Genomic DNA, 21612 nt, shown 5'->3' on the forward strand with positions numbered 1-21612 from the left:
ACCCGTCAAAAATGATGGGTTGGAAGTTTATTTGACGGTGCAGCTTCGTGAGCGTGCCAATGTCTGAAGCCTCGGCCTAGTGTCAGATGTGCTTAAATCTTCTTTATTTATTAGATATCCTACAGATGTAAATGAACACTCGTTTTACTCATTGTGTGTTGCGCATCATGTGCAGCGAATTTCACCTCCCTGCACCTTGTATTTAATGTTATTCTTAAAAAAACACCCCTGTACACCGCCCTTGTCTTGGTTTGCAAACCACCATCTACAATTCCAAACGAAGAGTCATAATTACTCCTTTATGGAAAATGTTTTTCGAGTTTGTTTTTTCCTCAAAAATAGACGTAGTGAACACACATTCGTGTTAAAAGATTTACCTTTAAAACCTACCCTTATGAAGGGGGACGGACATCTGTACAAACACACAAACTGACATTGTGTTTTATATGATCAATAAGTGACAAAATAAATCTCAGTTTAGTCAATTTTAATTGGATGGGCTATCCCAATACCTGGTACGCAATTTAGAGTGGTGCTTTTCGCCCAATTGAAGAGTAGCACGACTTATTTAACTAAGCTGAGGTCATACAGGGTGCCCCACAAGCAGATAATCCAGGTGATGCAGGTCCGCAGGTAAACATTTGCAGAAATCGGTCTGGAGAAAGAGAGATCTGAGCGGCTTGGTGCACCTGCTTACATCCAGTGCCTTCGTAAAGTATTCACACCACCTGACTTTTATCACATTTTGTTGTGTTACAACCTGAATTTAAAATGATTGGTACGTCCGAATCCCTCACCAACACCTACTCCCACCCCCATTTCAAGCTTTGCTCCCCTACTGCTTGGACATTTTGTGGGACTTGTTCCCAACCTGGCCTCAGGTAGACTTTGTGGGTCTTGTGGCTTCAGGTCGACCTCAACCCCCATTTTTCTCCCCTCATCCCCAAGTTTTCTCTAATTTTATACCACACTTCCAGAACATCCACTGAAATTATTTGAGCCAAACAAAAAAATTATATACACCTGTATATATTATACACAATAGCAGAGAAGCGTATGTTTGCGAATGCGTTTGACTGGGATTCAATTGTGAATTCAGCCTGCTGGTTGCATCAATGCTGAAGCATGATTATGCTGCTGATGGTACCAACTGCAGGTTAGAGAACGAAATTGCATTTTGCTCAGGATTTCGGTAACAACTCCCCTACTCTTCAAGAAAGACACAATAGGATCTTTTGCATCCACGAATAATCAGTGCTGGTATAAAGGTCCTCCGGCTTAACATCCTTCTGATGGAAGTGCATTGATGCTTCGGTCTGCGTGCAAAACACCGGGATGACAGTTTTTAACGGTCGAGGTTATAACCCAGGCAAGACAGCTCAGAAGCAACTCTGCATACCTCCAGGCTATCCTACCCCGTCTGCATACCTCCAGGCTATCCTACCCCGTCTGCATACCTCCAGGCTATCCTACCCCGTCTGCATACCTCCAGGCTATCCTACCAGCACAGTACAAATCAACCTTGCTCACCAGTTTTGTAGGTTTTTCCGTTTCAGTTGGTTTGCATTGCAAATCCTGAGTATGTTAAAAAGTGGTACAAATGGGACAACAAATGAAAGCCCGTGTGGTTGTGACAACATTGGGAATCTTGTAAACCAAAAAAAAAAAGAATGCAAGGTTCATGTTTATTCAATACAACAACAACAACAACAACAACATGCATTTTAAAGGCCATTTTCCCTGCTAGAGCGGGGGTTAGCCTTGCGGACCCCATGACAATCTTCTCCATTTTGCCCTATTTTCTGCATCTCTCCTTGTTAACCCACTTGCCCGCATTTCTTCTTCCACCATCTTTAGCCAAGTCTTCCTCGGTCTTCCCCGTCCTCCACTTCCCTCCACATTCACTTCCATCACTCTTCTCAACCAGTCACTTTCATCCTTCCTCAACACATGACCAAACCATCTCAACCTGTTCCTCTTCACAACATCAAGTTCATGTTTATTCAATGCTGACAAAAAACAAAAAAACAAATCAGAAACGTCTCATTTGGAGCAAGAAGAGTGCTATCGGCCATCTTTCGGTGGAGTCTCTTTTGGAGATTTCATTGCCGGATCATAAATTGTTCCTTCATACAACATCTTGCTTCGTCCAGCTTCTTGGAACTGCGTCTGTTGGCTCAACAACTTTGTCCTCTCATAGCGGCAGTAAAACCTTAAAATGAAACAAAAACAACCAGCAGATTACACAACTTGTCACTATTGCTTTTATAATTACGTATTGGGATGTTCAATTCAGATAACTATTGTTTAATACCACAATACCACATGGAGATTTTTTATGAAGCATTTTAATCGACAGGACAGATAAAAAATAAACATGGTCAAAATGTGTCCTCACACAACGACGCTCACCTTACCTGTTCATGTTAGCAGATGTCAACACTTTCTTTTTTTATTACCTCCACCACCGAAGGTGGATGAACCTTATGTTTTCACCCCTGTCTGTCTGCTTGTCCGTCTGTCCGTTTGTGAAGAAAATATCTCGAAAAGTTGTGGACGGATTTGGACGAAATTTGGCAGAGAAATTATTAGATTTTGGTGAAGATCAGGATTCGGATCCGGCTACTACAATTAAAGTGATTCTTCACCATTGGGGGAAAGGGCCAAAAACGATACATAGCGGGATATCTCAAAAAGTTACGGACGGAGTTCGACGAAACTTGGTGGACAGGTTGGGTGTATGAAAAGGACGATTGGATTCGATGTTGGTGAAGATCTGAATATGGATTCAGATATGAGAATTATTTAATTTCTTAAGTGATTCTTCACCATAGGTTGGTGCCTGGTGTTGGCTTAGCGGTTAGGGTGCCGGCTTGGGATCCTGGGATCCTGGGTTCGAATCCCGGTCGATCGCTGAATTAACACCCCAGCCAGGTTGGCTCAGCCTGTCATCCTTCTGAGGTCGGCAAATTGAGTACCAGCTCACTGGTAATTCCCTGTGTGTCGCAAGAGGTGACTATGAGGGTTGGTGGAAGGAAGGGCATCCGGCTGTAAAACATCGCTTCAAAAAGGGGACCACGGTGCCCAAAAAAGGCCAACCCCTGCTCTGTGGGGGGAAATGGCCTTAAAAGGCGGTTCCATTCTCCACCATTGGGAGATAGGGCCAAAAACGATACATAGGAGGATATCTCAAAAAGTTATGGACGGATTTGGCCAAAACTTGGTGGACCGGTTGGGTGTCCAACAATGACGATTCGATTTTGGTGAAGATCTGAATATGGATTCGGATACGAGAATTATTTAATTTTTGAAATAATTCTTCACCATCGAGAGATCGGGCTAACCCCCGCTCTAGCAGGGAAAATGACCTTAAAATGGCTGTTGTTGTTGTTGTATTGAGAGATCAGGCGAAAAGCGATATACCGTATAACGTATTTTAAAAAGTTGTGGAAGAGTTATGAATAAACTTGGTGGACCAGTTGGGTAGGTGAGAAGAACAAGCCAATTGGATTTTGGTTCAGGTCCAAATCCAGATCCAGCCTATCAGTGGGATATAAAACAAATTGTTGAGCCTGACGGAGGTGTGCGCTCTACCGAGTTCCCGTCTAGTTCTTCCTTATTTGCTCTTCCTTGTGTAGTCTATTCTGATGCTCGGCTTCACCCACTTATTATTTAACTAGTAACAGCTACCTTGTATTGGCAAAAGGTATGAGCTCTTTAATAAAGACATGTGCTAAAAACAGTGTGTGATGCAGTCAAACATACCAAGTTCCCAATCCAACGGCCACAAAACTTCCCATGGTCACATCGTAGGATCGTCGAACTCGGCCTATCACGACAAAGTGAAACCATCATGAATCAAAAACAAAACTTCCAACATCTTTGTTACAAAGCCTCCCAACGAGCAAATATAGCACGATGGGTAGCGAGTCATGATAACAAATGGCTTCAAAATGGAGGGCCAATTACCAATCATCCAATGAACTAGTAAAACTGCACCAGGCTGAATATGCAACCTTTTTTTTTTTTTTTTTTGTATACTGAATCGAGGCTCGTGAAAGAGCTAACATTTATCACACAAACAAATCAAAGGGACAAACAAAATCTATAAAAAGAGGGAGCGGAAGACAAGATGGGGAGAGAAGGGGAAGCACACAAACACAACATTTGAGAGCAGGGAGATGTGTGGGAGGAGGAGGCGTGGGAAGGGGGGGTGGGGGAGAAGTATAAAACACAAGGACACCAAGGACTTCCAGGACAGAAGTTGGTATTTCAAAAAAGTGGATTTGGGGTGAAATTAGCGGGGGTAGAAAAGATCAAGGTTTTGGATGGGGGAAGATAAGAGATGGTGGTGAACAGCTGTTTTAAAGACCTGGAGGGAGGAGTGGGATTGAAGAGAGTGAGGGAGTTTGTTCCAGAGGCGGGAGAAAAGGGGAATGAAGGAGTGAAGGTGAGCAGTGAGTCTTGATTTTGGCAGTTTAACCATATTTTGTGTAAACCGTGGATTTACAAGGCCAATTATGGACTTGATTGGTTGATTTGAGTCAATTATGGACAATTATGGACTTGATTACTGGTGTAAACAAGAGTGGTGTAACATAGCACGACCATATTCTGCTTACATAATAAGGCAGGTAAACATGTGCGCAGCCATAACACCATCTTTAACCGATATTATTAACCGTTTGGCTTTAACCGATACAAGACAAACGATTTCACAAAACCGATATTATTATGAACTAAACCTGGCCCATCAACGCTCCCCGCGCAACTTGACTGAGCTTGAACAGTTTTGTACCGAAGAATGGGCAAATTTTTCCCAATCAAGGTGTGCAAGGTTGGTAGCGAACTATCCCAACAGACCCACAGGTGCAATTGCTGTCAAAGGTGCTTTCACCAAGTATTAGCTCAGGAGGATGGACCCTTATCCAACCAAGATATTCTAGTTTTGTATTTTTAATTAATTTTCTGAAATTTGTAGAATTTGTTTTTCACTTGGAAGTTGTGGGTTACGATGTGTAAATAAAGGTGGGAAAAGTCTCATTTAATGCATTTTAATTCCAGGCTATATATATATATATATATATATATATATATATATAGTAACAAAAGGGGAAATTTTTGAAAGGGGGTGTCGACTTTCTATTGGCACTGTATATACCTTCTTGGCTTCAAGAAATAAGTGAATATTGGCAAATGAGGAAAAAAAAACTAGAACAGCACTCTTGGACGTCTCGTTGACCGATATGCTGCCACCCACATACTGGCATCATTATACATATTTGCACCAACGTTTATTTAAATCACTTCAGCTGTTCTCAAGTATCACATTTTTACCTGACATGACCTCTGACCTTTGATGCGGAAATCTAATCAGTTAATCTTTGCATCAAAATATATACTTGTACCAGGTTTGGTAAAAATCCCATCACTGGTTCACAAGTTATCATGGTAACAAAACCTTGTTGTAACAAAGGTCACAAACGGACGGACAGCCGGACGGACAACCCGAAAAGATAATGCCTCCAGCAACTTTATCGGTGAAGGCATGAAAATAAAGGTAGCTGAAACAGCTGTTAACTACATTGTCTTGGCCATCCAACATGAGGCAAATAAATGGAGCGTGCATTAGACGGATGGGCGAACCTGAAATCCACAAGTCTTATGGTGGATGTCTCAGACTTTTGTCTATGGTGCATGTAACCCAAACCAAATATGCACCATGAGACAAAAGGAAGTCGAGGAAGAGAGTTAAGCATGGGTGGGAGGAAGATTATCTAAAATTGTCTTGTGACAGGGATGAAGATAGTGTTGCAGATCTCGGTTTACAGCGCTCCCCTTACCGAGGGGGGTTTAATCCCCTCATCTATTACACTGGCCATCCGAGTCCTAGAAGATATCGCGCTCCTTCCGGTCGGAAGCAGGGCGATACTTCTGCCCGAGCCACAGACAACATGGAATTTTGCCGAGCGGTTTAGCAATCCGAAGCTCGAGCCGCTAGCGGCAGTCTAAACCCGATTATAGCAGTTCCTATATCGTGCCACAGGTACTCAATGGGGAAAAGACTAAAGCGACCGGATGAGAGGAAAACCCAAAGAATAAGAAGGGCGAAGGAAGAACAAATATGATTTATTAACTACACTACAAGAGGAAACGAAAGGCAAGAATATACAAAAGAAGGAAATAAAAGGACATAGGGCAACCTTATACACTCTTATATAACACGCCCAGGACAATACAAACACACTTACACGAATGGGGTGGTGGTGGTGGGAAGGAAGAGAAGGGTCCAAGCAGATGGTTCCAGGCTCCGGGTCCACCGCGAAGAATGGCAGGCAGCTTCGCGTGTCGTTGGCGCACGACCGGACCTTACATATGCGAGGGGCGGGGATGCTGCGTGCGTATAGCGTGCCGAACGCTCTCAAACCAAACGGCAGTTCGTATCAAACGATCGTTCCAAGCGATCCTCTGTGCAGTGTTCTTATCATCCGCAGTCTCTGCGCTGTTCTCTCAATCGCAACGGTCCCCTGCGCAGTTCTTCATCAATGGCCTCCCCTCGCGCATCTCCTTAGGTTTGACTCCTTCTCTCTCCCTGGCGCATCTCTCTTTAAGTTTGACTCCTTCTCTCTCTCCCTGGCGCATCTCTTTAGGTTTGACTCCTTCTCTCTCCCTGGCGCATCTCTCTTTAAGTTTGACTCCTTCTCTCTCCCTGGCGCATCTCTTTAGGTTTGACTCCTTCTCTCTCTCCCTGGCGCATCTCTTGCATCTCTTTAGGTTTGACTCCTCTCTCCCTGGCGCATCTCTCTCGAGGGTTTGGCGCTTGCACTTTTATAACCCGCTTAGAAATCAAGCCGCGCTTCATCGAGGCACGCCTATTAACGAGCTCACCTCAGCCCTGGTTGGTCAGCGAGGGCTCACTGGCTCCACCCTCGACGGCTCGTGGGCGAGGCCACACCTCCTCCCGTGGCTCCGCCCCTTCTTTCCTCGAGCCGACCGCATGTTCAATGGAGTTTGGAGCGAGCGCTAAGGCAGCGACGACGGCAATAAGATTATGTGACACCATTGGGAAGGGATATTTGATTATTTGAGTACCAGTTCACTGGTAATTCCCTGTTTGTCGTTAAAGGCGGCAAAAAGGGTTGGCGTCAGGAAGGGCATCCGGCCGTAAAACATTGCTTCAAAAAGGGGACCGAAAAACAACAACAACCACGGTGCCCGAAAAAGGCCAACCCCCGCTTTGCGGGGAAAAATGGCCTCTAAAGGTGGTTTTTTAAAATATATATTGGGAAGGACAAGCCCCGTCTGTAGGTGCTATTGGCACTTTTGGAGAGAGAGAGAGATTGGGGGTAATTGAAGGGGCCTAGGTTATTTGATTAATACAACGCAGATTCAACTATTGGAAACAGATCCTTACCTGAAACACATACTAATGAAATAACTAAAGAAGAAGCCTATGGTGTGCTACGTGTTGCTCGTGGCCTAACTAGGGTGCGACCTTTGACCTTTACACCAAAAATGGGAATATTTACAGGGGATTATTTATAAGGGAATATTACAGGTATTTACAAAGTGGAGGGTTCTAAAAACCACAACAATAGCAAGGAAATGAAGGGGAGAGGGTAGGGGGAGGAGGGGGGATGACGGGGGCAGTGATTAAGGATAGTGGCGGGGGGCTAGCGACAGAGAGACAATACCAGAGGCTGCAGGTTTGCGAGAACAACTGGATCTGGAGGATTGCTTGAGTGAAGAGGATGGATAGAAGGAGAATGGATGAACTGAGGGAGGAGATTGGTGTGCAGATGAGCTTGACGGGGAGATTGGTGAAATGCCGGCTGAGATGGGCTGGACACTTGGTGTGGATGGGGGAAGAGTGCGGATAGGTTGAAGAAGCAACGAAAGAGGAAAACAGGTTGGCCTTGGTTGAGATGGGAGGATTGTGTGAAGAGGGCTATCAGTGAGGTGTGGTTGGAGACTGTGGAGAGTTGGCTGAGGACAGAGGGGAGTGGAGGAGTATCGTGGTCAATGCAGGGTAGAAGCTTGGTGCCATTTCAACTCACCCCTTTGACCTCACCACCATAGAGGAGGAGAAGAAGAAGAAGATTGGTACGGTATGTGTATGACAAATGACGAGACAAAGTCAGGTGTATTTCTGATATATATATATATATATATATATATATATATATATATATATATATATATATATATATATATATATATATATATATATATATATATATATATATATATATATATATATATATATATATATATATATATATATACGTATATATATATATATATATATATATATATATATATATATATATATATATATTGTTGCGAATATGGAATTTGGCCTCCATATCCGCTTGTAAATATTCCCCTATTTCCCCAATACTCCCCGACTATCCCCAATCCCCCATTCCCTAGTCCCATTGTCTGTAAACAACAATCAGTAGAGCCGACCTTCCCCTTTTTCCCCCATTAAATGTCGTGCCCAGGTCCACCGCATCACACGTAGACAACTTTCGGACATCTTGCTAGTTATTCTTAGTCTATGTCAGTTAAGGACTCCTTTCCATTAATTCTGACTCTTCGTTGCACCAGAATGTGATTATATGGCACCAGTAGTGAGTTTAGGACCTTTCCCATACCTCCTTCCATCTTCTTCCCCAAACAACAATTACAACAACAACGACGCTGCGCGGGGGGAGTGTGCGTCATCACACCGGCTCGGTTAGCCGCCATTGACAATGTGCGCCGGACCATGCGCTCCACGGGGTTACCACGAAGGGGCTCCTTGTCAGTCCCCCGTCAAGGGCGGAGCCTGGTAAACCCCCCCGCACGCACCCAATGAGAAGCAACGTGCCGATTCCACGAGGCGGAGCTAACGAGCCGAGGGCGTGTCACTCCCCGCCGGATATACGAAGCGACTCCCCGGATGTGACGTCAGATGCGCCCCCAGCCTGGAGAGAGAAGTTGCCACGTACGAGCGCTGAATACCTCCCCGCATCTCTGGACCGGACCGAGTCGATTCTGACCTTTGAGCCCAGGTGCACCTGGAGCCATCGATCCTGCCTTTCCTAGCCATCAAACCCCGTGTGAGTCAGCCTTTTGTCCCGTTTATCTGTCGTCTGTTGGGAATAATATAAGAGTGTGTCTAAGTGCTTATCTTACTATGCTGTCCCTCTTGTAGTTGTAATCTAACCTTCCGTAACAATATAACCTCCTCCGGAGGTCTTGAGAACTGAACCCTGGTGTCGTGTCATTTGAATCCCAGCTGTGTGTCTTTTCCTTCATTGACCTAGCGTAGCGCGATTAGTCAACGTTCGGGTATAATCGGGTAACTTGTGCAGACGTGGTCATACCAAACCGCTCGGTAAATAACATCTAAGCCACGTCTGTAACAATATATATATATATATATATATATATAATATATATATATATATACATAAACAAACACACACACACACACACACACACACACACACACACACACACACACACACACACACACACACACACACACACACACACACACACGTGTACTGTGTAGATTGGAGAAGATTGTCATGGGGCCCGCAAGGCTAACCCCCGCTCTAGCAGGGACAATGGCCTTAAGATGCCTGTTGTTGTTGTTATATATATATATCAAATGAATCCATTTTTAGTTCTCCAACCTTTAATGAGCAAACAAACAACTGCTCGACGTTTCGATCAGCAACACGGATAAACGTGCATCCACTGGCCTTTCTCAAGAGTAAAGCAAAACAACTCTATACCCTCCCTTATATAAGGGAAAAAGGGGGGTGGGGACACCGAAACCACCAATCAATGCTTAAAGCGCCTTTGGGCTTCTTGAAAAGCGCTATACAAAATAAATGAATTATTATTATTATTATTCTGGAACAACTCGTGCCATTCAAATATAAACTGTAAATCAATTTGATTTGATTTACGATTTAATGCCGAGGATGGTGCTGAGGAGTCGTCCAAGGATGCAGTGACGTGCTGATCCAGCGTACTCTCCTATATATCTATATTATAATAGCCGTAGATGATTCTGTCTGTCTGTCTGTTGGGTGTCTGTCCGGGGTGTGGCTTACTCGGTTTGCAGAGTAGCTCCACCCATAGCTCCACCCATTCTGGGAGTGGCTTCATCTAATTATAAACAAATATCCACCATTTTATTAACTCGCATAGCTTTGAGGCCTGTTTTGTAGGCCCGTGGTGTCTTGCTCTCTCTCCCAGTTTTATTTCATATCAAATTCGATATATAATTTCATTTTTCACAGTCGCTAACATAGTTTTAGACTCGGTTGAAAAAAAACGGGAAGAAAATCCAATGAAAGTTGCCCTTTATAGAACGAAATGAATTCTCAAACGCCTGTAACTTCAAGGCCATTGAGTCTCTCTCACGCCTTTATCTCCAATCTAACTCATCATATGATTTCATTTTTATCGATGGTTTCAGACTCGGTGTCAGCAATAATTGAGAACATTCCACACACGCGGGAAAATGCAGAGATATATTTTTAAAAATCGCGTCATGGTGTATGATACACCGCCCAACATGACACCGACGGCAACGTGTCAATATATAAAAATTCGCTTTTGCTTTTCCGTTAAGATATATTACTTTTTCGTTTGATGACAGTCGTCACAAAAACGTCAACAATGATGCCGACATATATTTCTTCGTTTTTATTTCATTCAACATTATTAGCCGGAAGTAAAATATGTTTCAGGAAATTACCGAGAGATATTTCTTCGTTTTTTTATTAGTTATGTGCGCATACACTTTAAATAGGTTTATTTGAAATCTTTAATTTTCCACAATATAATTTACTTGCCATTTATCATTTGATGATTACGAGACACTTCCTCTTGAGGATCGTGACAATTCATGCGCTGCGTGGAAACTTCTATTTCCAAAATGAATGAGACGATCGACGAAGAACGCAGACGTGAACAGGATGCAGCAAGAAAGCGAATGAGACGGGCGAACGAGGCCATCGACGAACGTCAATGCAAACTTGCGGGGTCACCCGTGGGAATCCCACGGGCATGGACGTGTGTGACATTTCGACATATTGAGTTAGATGCTGCACATTCATTTTTACAAAATGGTGACTGGCAAGTCATCAGATCCAGAAATGGTGCAATGAACACAATTTATTTACGCGCAAGCAAGAAAGCAAGACGGGCCGATTTCCGATTCCGACGGGCCGACGGGCGAGACGGGCCGATTTGGAGCAAGAAAAAGAACGAGACGGGAGAAAAACGAGAGAAACGAGACGGGGAAAGCCGATTGGAGAGGCGAGTGAGGAGCGATTGGAGAGGCGAGTGAGGAGCGATTGGAGAGGCGAGTGAGGAGCGATTGGAGAGGCGAGTGAGGAGCGATTGGAGTGGCGAGTGAGGAGCGATTGGAGAGGCGAGTGAGGAGCGATTGGAGTGGCGAGTGAGGAGCGATTGGAGAGGCGAGTGAGGAGCGATTGGAGAGGCGAGTGAGGAGCGATTGGAGAGGCGAGTGAGGAGCGATTGGAGAGGCGAGTGAGGAGCGATTGGAGAGGCGAGTGAGGAGCGATTGGAGAGGCGAGTGAGGAGCGATTGGAGAGGCGAGTGAGGAGCGATTGGAGAGGCGAGTGAGGAGCGATTGGAGAGGCGAGTGAGGAGCGATTGGAGAGGCGAGTGAGGAGCGATTGGAGAGGCGAGTGAGGAGCGATTGGAGAGGAGAGTGAGGGATTGGAGAGGAGAGGAGTGTGAGGGATTGGAGAGGAGAGGAATGTGAGGGATTGGAGAGGAGAGGAGTGCTAGGTGGAGAGAGGAGAGTGTCAGGTGGAGAGAGGAGAGTGCCAGGTGGAGAGGAGTGAGGGGTCACATATTATGTGAAATAAATAAAGTGTTCATTACACCATTTCTGGATCTGATGACTTACCAGTAACCATTTTGTAAAAATGAATGTGCAGCATCTAACTCAATATGTCGAAATGTCACACACGTCCATGCCCGTGGGATTCCCACGGGTGACCCCACTATATTTCTTCGTTTTTATTTCATTCAACATTATTATCCGGAAGTAAAGGTTCACATGTTCATTTCACATGTGCAAAAACAAACTCCATTTCACGTGTGCATGGACATGAAACACAGACGGGAAATTGCTTAGAGATATTTCGTTCGAAGCAATTATACACCGCCCAAATAAAATATTTCACCGATACACCGAGCGAATTTCAGCGAATTTCACCGAGTTTCATGAAATTACCCAGAGATATTTCTTCGTTTTTATTTCATTAGTTACTAGCAGAAGTACTCAGCGTTGCCGGGCGGGGGAGGGGGGAAGGGCACGTACACTTTAAACATGTATATACATGTGTGATGTGGGATATATAAATGTGGGACGTGTGTGTGCGCGCGCACGTGCATATATGTGTGTGTGTGTGTGTGTGTGTGTGTGTGCGTGCGTGCATATATGTGTATGTGTGTATATATATATGTCTGTGTGTGTGTCTGTGTGTGTGTGTGTGTGTGTGTGTTTGTGTTTGTGTGTTTGTGTGTGTGTATGTGTATATATATATATATATATATATATATATATATATATATATATATATATATATATATATATATATATATATATATATATATATGTGTGTGCATATGTGTGTGTGTGCATATGTGTGTATGTGTGTGCATGTGTGTCGATGTACATTTGTCTGTACGTGTGTGTGTGCGTGTATGTGTGTGTATATATGTGTGTGTGTGTTTTTGTGCATGTGTATATATGTGTGTGTCTGTATGTGTATATGTGTGTGTGTGTGTGTATATGTGTGTGTGTGTTTGTGTATGTGTGTGTGTGTGTGTATGTATGTGTGTGTGTGGGTGTACATGTGTGTATGTGTATATATATGTGTGTATGTGCATATGTGTATGTGTGTGCATGTGTGTCGGTGTACATGTGTGTGTACACGTGTGTATGTGTGTGTATATATGTGTGTCTGTATGTGTATATATGTGTGTCTGTATGTGTATATATATGTGTGTGCATGTGTGTGTGTGTACATGTGTGTGTACGTGTGTGTGTGTGTGTGTATGTATGTATATGTGTGTATGTGTATGCATGTGTGTGTGTGTGTCTGTGTGTGTGTATGTGTATATGTGTATGTGTCTGTGTGTGTATATGTGTATGTGTGTGCATGTGTGTGTATCCATATGTGTATGTGTGTATGTGTATATGCATGTGTCGGTGTACATGTGTGTGTACGTGTGCGTGCATGTGTGTGTGTGTGTGTGTGTGGATGTGTATTTGCGTGTGTGTGTATATATGTGTATGTGTATATGTGTGTATATGTGTATGTGTGTCGGTGTACGTGTGTGTGTGTGTGTGTGTTTGTGTGGGTGTGTGAATAAGAGAGAGACCGAATTGTGAGATACAGAAATGAAAAAACGAGGTGTGTGTGTGTGTGTGTGTGTGTGTGTGTGTGTGTGTGTGTGTGTGTGTGTGTGTGTGTGTGTGTGTGTGTTATTGTGAAACAGGTGCAGCATCTAACTCAATATGTCGAAATGTCACACACGTCCATGCCCGTGGGATTCCCACGGGTGACCCCACTAGTATATATATATATTGCGACAAATAATAAATTTCTCAAGGAGAAGTCAAGGAAAACTCACTCGTAGCCACAAAATAGCCGATTCCTGCCAGGACAGCACCAGCGAATCCAGTGAGAACACACTCTCGCACGCACGGCGTGTTGATGTCCAGAAACCAGAACAGCCGGAAGCCCTGTATCCAAAGGCAAATAAAACATCAGATGAGAGTGGAATCAGTGGCACCCCGTCGCAAACTCCCATGCTTCCCACCTCCTAACGCAAAGTTGAAAGATGACAAAATGTTCCACCAGGAATGACCCAATATCAAATTTTGAGTTTCAAAAAAATCTTCTATTTCCCCCCTGTGATGCAAAGTCCACATTCCCTGGGGCATGAACTGGGGTAGATAAAAAAAAACCATTGCATATTTCATGCATCCCCCCAAATGGTGATTCCATATACAAAGTTTGATTGAAAAAATGTGCCCGCAATTGCATCTTTGGTGTTTGACCCTTTGACCCTGCTCCATGGTTCCATGGGGCGGGGCCAAAACTCATAATGCTCTCGAATGTTCTTGCCATGTAAGTCTGGTGAGTTCCTGTACAACTGTTTAGAAGGAGATAGCGTGACTGATGTACAGATAGACAGACACCGATTCCAATATCCCCTCCCCCCCCCCGTTTTATTGGGGATATTCTTGTTGAAGATCCTTCCAAAGAAAGTCTGATATTTTATTTCCTACAGGATTGAAGGCTCATTGTGAAGCTGCCATGCAAGCATGTACATACAGACGAATACACAAGACACAACACTGAACACTGAACCGTTAGACAAGACAAACAGCCATTGAGCTTGGGGAAAGTGCCGTCAGTTTCCGGGGCACTCTGGGTACCAGCGACATCACACCAATGGCGCCACCTTTCTTACAACACTCAGCGGGGCATTTCTAAAGGAATTTCCTCTTCCCTATGGATGCTAACCTATGGGGATTGTCCATGCTCTCATCTATCTATAATTCCAGTAATCTCTGTCTGTACGTTTGTACGTTTGTACGTTTGTCTGTGACCGCTGTTTCTCGACAACCACGGGTCCGATATACTTTTAACTTGCCAGGTATATTGCTGGGGACCCGAGGATGTGCCTTTTCAAGGTTTCATATTAATCGGACAATTACTTACCGAGCTATGTCCAAAAAACGATTCAACCAATCAGAGAGCAGCGAACTAGCGCGTGTGCCGAACGTGGCGGACACACTCTGCCTCGGATGGCACATTTGAGAGCGTATTCATTTATTTCACGTTTGCAAACTATGTTGGCGTTAAACTATGTTTTACAACTAATAAAAACGAATTTGCGAAACGAATTTGCGATTCATTCGCTTTCCTGCGCGTTTGTGCACGCGATGGCGATTTCTTTACCAAACTCCGGAAGCCGTTCGCTTTGGACCAAACCATTGCATGTAAATAGAGGGGGGGGGATTGTCACCACTAGCAAGCCGTTCGCTTTGGACCAAACCATTTCATGTAAATAGAGGGGGGGGATATAATTTTAGATATAGATATAGTACGGGCAATGCCCTAGTCCTTTTAAATGCTGAACATCACCAAGGAAGTAGCCTCATTTAAACTCTTTGGTATGATTCACCTGGGATCAGACTACTGAGTCTCAAATGAAGATACAGAACTCTGCTGAACCTGCATGGTCACAGTTTTAATAATAATCAAGTGGTCATCTTAGATAGAGAAACTAGAGCAATGCAACTGTGTCGCCAATATGCCTCCGCGTAGTCTCTGCCCATGACAATGGGTAGATGCCCTCCTTCACTGTCCTAAAAATAAACAAGTGTAGCTTAAATCCCTTCAGCTGTTTTCAAGTATCACATTTTAACCACAGGACAGCGTTTTTGGAGAAGGGACTTTTTAAAATACAGGCTTTCAAGCTAATATGGCGGCCAAACCACGTAACATATGACATCAAAAATGTACACTCTGCAATGTCTGCATATGTATGGGTAGAGGATCACGTTTGTGAAGTTTCATGTTGATTGGAAAAGGTTCGTTTTATATCCAAGATGGCTGCCAAACCAAGTGACCTACGATGTCATCATTTTCAAACTATATGCAACAATGGTGTTCGCTGATATTTGTAAAATTTTGCATCGACAGGGTGAGCGGTTTCAGAGATATAATTATCTCTGAATATTTTCCTTCAATCCAATATGGCTGCCAAACCATGTGACCTATGAGGTCATAAATTTAATATTTCAATACAAACGTGTTATATATCATATGCATGCAATTTCAGATTTTTAAGATAAGGCATTCGATTAAAACATGTATGTCTGGTATACCACTTCAATGATGATGTCATCATTATCATGCTTTTGTTCGCCATTGGGAGTACTGGACAACGTGCCAAGTTTCAAATTTTTCCATTCAGCGGTTTCCGAGAAATATTTAATCCAAGATGGCTGCCATACCACGTGACCTATAACATCACAATTATCATAACATTCTGCAATGGGTGTCACTCCGACCCTGAAAGTTTCGTCTCAATCGGACATGTGGTTGAGAAAAACGACTTTGAGCCCGTACAGACGGACGGACGTACAGACAACCCGACAACATAATGCCCCTGGCCACCTTCGGAGGCGAAGGCATAAAAAGTGGTTTTCTCGTGGTGCAAAAGAATCTATTTGGGAAAAAGTTGAATCGCCATCTCTCAACAAAAGGAGCGGTTTGCGATTTAATCTGTCACGGATGTGGGACAAGGTGATTCCATCTTTTCCACGTCGTCTGCAGTCATCATGGTACACCCAGATTGGTTAACAAATCAATTCACCCGACTAACGGTTGATGTCAAGTGATGATTGTCAAGCTTCTTCTTCACTTCACCATCTGCTGCGAGCAAGGTGAATGGATTCTCGTCGCAACGTCGGCTCTACCGACTTGCAAGCCCAGCTGTTTCAATTACTAACTTTTACTAACCCTTTTCCCCATTTACCTCAAAGCATTTAGAGTAGGGGACAGACGGACTGCGGACAGACAGACGGACACACGCACACACGATGTTGGAATGATGAGGGGGGGGGGGGGGGGCGGCAGTCTTGCTGCCTCCCTCTCACCTGTGACGGAGAGGACCAGGGCTGTGTCGAATACATACGTTTCGAAGACAATGAAGACTGACTTGAAACCGGCAGCTTTGATGAGACGGGATGTCACAGATGATGTACACGATATGGTCGGTGACACGCCTTTCGACGTGCATTGAAACTTGGTGGGACATGTGCGACCATGCTGCCGGGTGGGGAGGCTCCGGCTTAGACAGACCTCCTGTAGAGCTCCGTCCGTTGAGGATGTGAGAGAGCAAGGTGAGATTTATTTTTTATTTTTTATGTAGAAGAAATTTATGTAGAGAGTAACCCAGTTTTAGGACCGGCAGAGAAGATAACTGAGAAGGAAGTTGAGGAAGCGATAAAAGCAATGAAGAGTAGAAAAGCGGGAGGGCCGACGGGAGTTGTGGGAGATATGTTGAAGGCAGCAGGAAGTTGGGGTGTGAAGAGAATGGCAGAGATCTGTAATCTGGTGGTGAAAGGAGATCGCATTCCAGTGGATTGAGAACTGAGTACCCTCGTCCCTCTATACAAGGGGAAAGGTGACCCACTGGAGTGTGGCTTGTACCGAGCGATAAAGTTATTGGAGCATGGAATGAAGGTATTGGAAAGGGTGTTGGAGAGGAGGATAAGGAAGAAGGTGAAGATCGACGAAATGCAGTTTGGATTTATGCCAGGAAGAGGAACGACAGATGCGCTCTTTATTGTGAGGCAGTTGCAGGAGAAGTACATGGAGAAGAGGAAGAAGTTGTTTCTTGGGTTTGTTGATCTGGAGAAAGCATTCGATAGGGTTCCACACGAAGTATTGACATGGGCATTGAGGAAGTTAGGAGTGGAGGAATGGTTGATCAAAGTAGTGATGGCAATGTACAAAAGAGCGCGCACAGCTGTAAGGACGAAGGACGGGAACAGTGGTGAGTTTGAGGTGAAGGTGGGAGTGCATCAGGGGTCGGTACTAAGTCCACTACTATTTGTAGCTGTGATGGAGGTGCTGGCTCAGAACGTAAAGGAGGGTTTACCGTGGGAGTTGTTGTATGCAGTTGATCTGGTGTTGATTGTGGAAAGTATGGATGGACTGAAGGAAAAAATGAACAAGTGGAAGGAATGTATGGAGACAAAAGGTCTGAAGGTGAATATAGGAAAGACGAAGGTGATGGCAAGTGGTAAAGCATGTGGTGAGGTGGAAAGAACTGGGAAGTGGCCATGTGCTGTGTGCAGGAAGGGTGTCGGAGTGAACTCCATTCAATGTACAATGTGCGCCGAGTGGGTTCATCAAAAATGTAGTGGTCTGAGAGGGTCATTAACCAGTGTGGCAGTTACATTCAAATGTAAGGTGTGCACAGAGGGAGCTGCAGATGGAGGAAATGTTGAGTTGGATCTTGGAGACGGCGTGAAGCTGGAAGGTGTGAAAACATTTTGCTACCTCGGAGACATGCTGAATGGAGAAGGTGGATCAGACTCGGCAACGGTTGCTAGAGCGAGATGTGCATGGAAGAAGTTTTGGGAACTGAGTGGCGTGCTGATGAGGAAGGGAGTGTCGTTGAAGCTGAAGGGAAAGGTGTATGCTGCATGTGTGAGAAGTGTTATGATTTATGGGAGCGAGACATGGGTCATGAATGTAGACCAGCAACGAAGGCTGGAAAGGGTGGAAATGCGAATGGTTCAGTGGATGTGCGGAGTATCGTTGAGAGAGTGGAAGACAAATGATGAATTGCGAAAGATGATGGGAATAGAGCCTGTGATTGATGCTGTGAAGAGGAACAGGTTGAGATGGTTTGGTCATGTGTTGAGTAAGGATGAAAGTGACTGGTTGAGAAGAGTGATGGAAATGAATGTAGAAGGAAGTAGAGGACGGGGAAGACCGAGAAAGACTTGGCTAAAGATTGTGGAAGAAGAAATGCGGGCAAGGGGGTTAACAAGGAGAGATGCAGAAAATAGGGCAAAATGGAGAAGATTGTCATGGGGTCCGCAAGGCTAACCCTGGCTCTAGCAGGGAAAATGGCCTTAAAATGCATGTTGTTGCTGTTGTATGTAGAAGGCTCAGGCACAGACTATGTCGTCCTCATCGAGGCCAGGCCAAATAAAAGAGCTGCATTGATATAAAAAAGTATAGGAGAGAACAGTCTAATAGTTTTTGAGAAAGCAGAGAATCTGCTTTTTGAAAAGGGGAGGGGGGCCTGAGATTTGGTAGACCTGAGTGTAAGGGGGGCCTGAGATTGAGGATTTATGCCATATGCGGTGGCTTCGGAGTTGCACGGCGGCTTTGGTGTGGCGGAAGTCCATGCACGTGGCACACAAGGTTGTGTGGATCATCTGGGACGAGGTCTGGCCTGGTGAATTGCTGGGTTTCTCCAACCTCATCATGCTGAGAGCCAAAATCCGAGATTTGTCGACGCCCTTTCTGCCATGTTAGCCTGGAAGGAACCGACCGAGCTCTGCGAGATCCAGTAATGTGCCGAATAAAATAACTTCATAGGCAGCTTTGTTGGGGGTAGGGGAAGGCACTGTGGCTTGATGGGTTTTGCCAACTCTAACCCATCGAGGAGGACACACACGCTCACACAAGGAGGGGGGCCTGAGATTTGGTGGACCTGAGTGTAAGGAAGGCCTGACATTTGGCAGACCTAAGTGTAAGGGGGGCCTGACATTTGGTAGACCTGAGTGTAAGGGGGGTTTGAGAATCGGTGGACCTGAGTGTAAGGGGGACCTGAGATTTGGTGGACCCGAGTGGAAGGGGGGTTTGAGAATCGGTGGACCTGAGTGTAAGAGGAGTCTGAGATTTGGCAGACCTGAGTGGAAGGGGGGAGGGGGGGCTGAGAAAGATGAGGACCGGTGACACTGACACACACACACACACACACACACACACACACACACACACACACACACACACACACACACACACACACACACACACACACACACACACACACACACACACACACACACACACACACACACACGTCGTGATTTGCATGTACAAATGCACGATTATGATTTATACACGTGTTTTGGCGTTGGTTTTGCTTTGGCATGTTTTCCTTTGCGTGACATCAAATGCTGTGTACTGCATGCACACATATATTTATGTGTTATACTTATATACACACATACATATTGTGCATATGTTGTATTGTATACACTCGTCACATGCGTGACATGTAGTACGGTGGTACGTTGTGCACACGGGTCTTGTACGTGGCATATTACACATATTTTATGCACACACATATATATACACACCATAAACATGCCCTCCATGAATACCACGCACATCTGCATGGCTGACCACCCCACACCTCTGTCACATGGCCGCCCACCTCGGGAGCACCCACTGACTCCAGGTGGCTGCTGACACCCATCGGTGGAGAACATTTCACCTGGGTCTTCACCGGACGCTTTATAGACCGGTAAACAGCGCTGGGACCAAAAACTCCCCGATCAGGGTTAAGGTCGTTCGGGTCACCATGGGATTATCAATGCACAGGGCAGAGTTCATAAGAATAACATTTTCCTGTCATAATGTTACATTATCTAACACCCAAGGACAGGTACCTTTGTCTTCTCCTCTGTTTGGTTTTCTCTCGAAGACATTGTTGATTGTAAAGACCCACTGACAGATCAACTATTTACACCCGCCTTGTTCATCCATCACTTCCGGGTTTTTCTTTCAAATAATAACAATAACTTCATCAATATTGTTCCGAAATGAAACATTCTGTTCAACTCTTCGTCGGAATTTCTATCGCAATTTCGAATTTATTTTTTTGCCTCACTTCCTGCTCGTGAGGTATAATTTCCTTTAAAGTGCCCGTTTAACCGCTATTAATATCAGCCTTTGGTATGAAACATTTTTTCCAACGATGAAAGAACTAAAACCAGCAATTCTCGCCGTGAGATGTTGCGCCATTACGTTTTTAATATAATACTTGAAGCAGCGTTCTGCAGTTGTATACACCGCCTGAAACAGTCTCCTCGCGTCGCCGTATATTATGCGATGTATAACACATTCGTGGTTGGCATGGAATTCTTTTAACGTTTACGAGATCAACAAATTGTACAGTGGATAATAGCCGGCGAAGCCGGTGTTGTCAATAAACGCGTACGTATTATTAGCCGACGAAGCCGGTGTTGTCAATAAACGCGTACGTATTATGTCGAAAACCTGATTATGCCTTGGCTCGAGAATTCCGAAGCGCAGTGGAGGCCGCCATCTTGCGGATGCGGAAGTATGCATAACAAATTTAAAACGTTCATTAGGAGTTTCTTTCACCCGTCATTGTTTGATTCACAATCTTATGCACCTCCAATTTATTATTAAAATACTTTAAGACCAACATCGGCCCGCACGGCCCTGGTTATCTTCAACGAAACGCGTCACCAAACACCGGACCCAATGAGAGTCGAGCATTTGCAAAAATATTTCTAAAATGAAATCACTCAATGGTGGCCGCCATCGACCGGATGCGTAAGTTTGCATAAAACAATTGCGAAAGAGTTCAATAGGAGTTTGTTTCACCCGTCGTTCTTTGATTCACAATCTAATGAACCTCTAATTTGTAATTAAAATATGTTAAGACCAACCTCGTTATCTTCAACGAAAATCGTCATCAAACACCAGAACTAATGAGATTCGAGCATTTGAAAAAAATATTTTTTTAAAGCTTATTACGCGTTTCGGACGGTGAAAACGGCGTCAAATATTCTAACATTGACGAATAATTATTTTTTAGAAATCTCGCGGCCGTATGGCATAGTTTTTCACGACAAGAAATACGGTATAAGCGGTTTACGTATTTAGTTTAGAAATACGGATTGTTTTTCACGGCTGGAAATATCCGAAGTTGAGACGGAATTCACCGAATTAATCACTGCAAGCTAACTTCTTCTGGTGGAGGAAG

General features: G+C 44.4%; 1 protein-coding gene across 1 annotated transcript; it reads right to left on the reverse strand.

The window, feature by feature from the left end:
- Positions 1–1972: 1972 nt before the first annotated feature.
- On the reverse strand, positions 1973–20520 carry COX20 (cytochrome c oxidase assembly factor COX20). The gene is made up of 4 exons (XM_068097946.2): positions 20267–20520; positions 13681–13792; positions 3766–3829; positions 1973–2212 (listed from the first exon to the last, which is right to left on the reverse strand). Exons 1-4 carry the CDS (start codon positions 20303–20305, stop codon positions 2065–2067), a joined length of 363 nt encoding a protein of 120 aa, XP_067954047.2. The 5' UTR covers positions 20306–20520; the 3' UTR covers positions 1973–2064.
- Positions 20521–21612: the final 1092 nt, after the last annotated feature.

Source organism: Myxine glutinosa, chromosome 5 (assembly GCF_964187855.1).
Source record: "Myxine glutinosa chromosome 5, kmMyxGlut1.1, whole genome shotgun sequence".
Classification (NCBI taxonomy): domain Eukaryota; kingdom Metazoa; phylum Chordata; class Myxini; order Myxiniformes; family Myxinidae; genus Myxine; species Myxine glutinosa.

What these genes read in the sequence shown, in the direction of transcription:
- COX20 (XM_068097946.2), bottom strand. Translation starts at nt 20,305, where the DNA reads ATGTCTTCGAGAGAAAACCAAACAGAGGAGAAGACAAAG. An exon ending in AAACAGAGGAGAAGACAAAG is followed by an intron (nt 13,793 to 20,266) that starts GTACCTGTCCTT and finishes CTTTGGATACAG; the next exon opens with GGCTTCCGGCTGTTCTGGTT. An exon ending in GCCGTTGGATTGGGAACTTG is followed by an intron (nt 2,213 to 3,765) that starts GTATGTTTGACT and finishes TTTCATTTTAAG; the next exon opens with GTTTTACTGCCGCTATGAGA.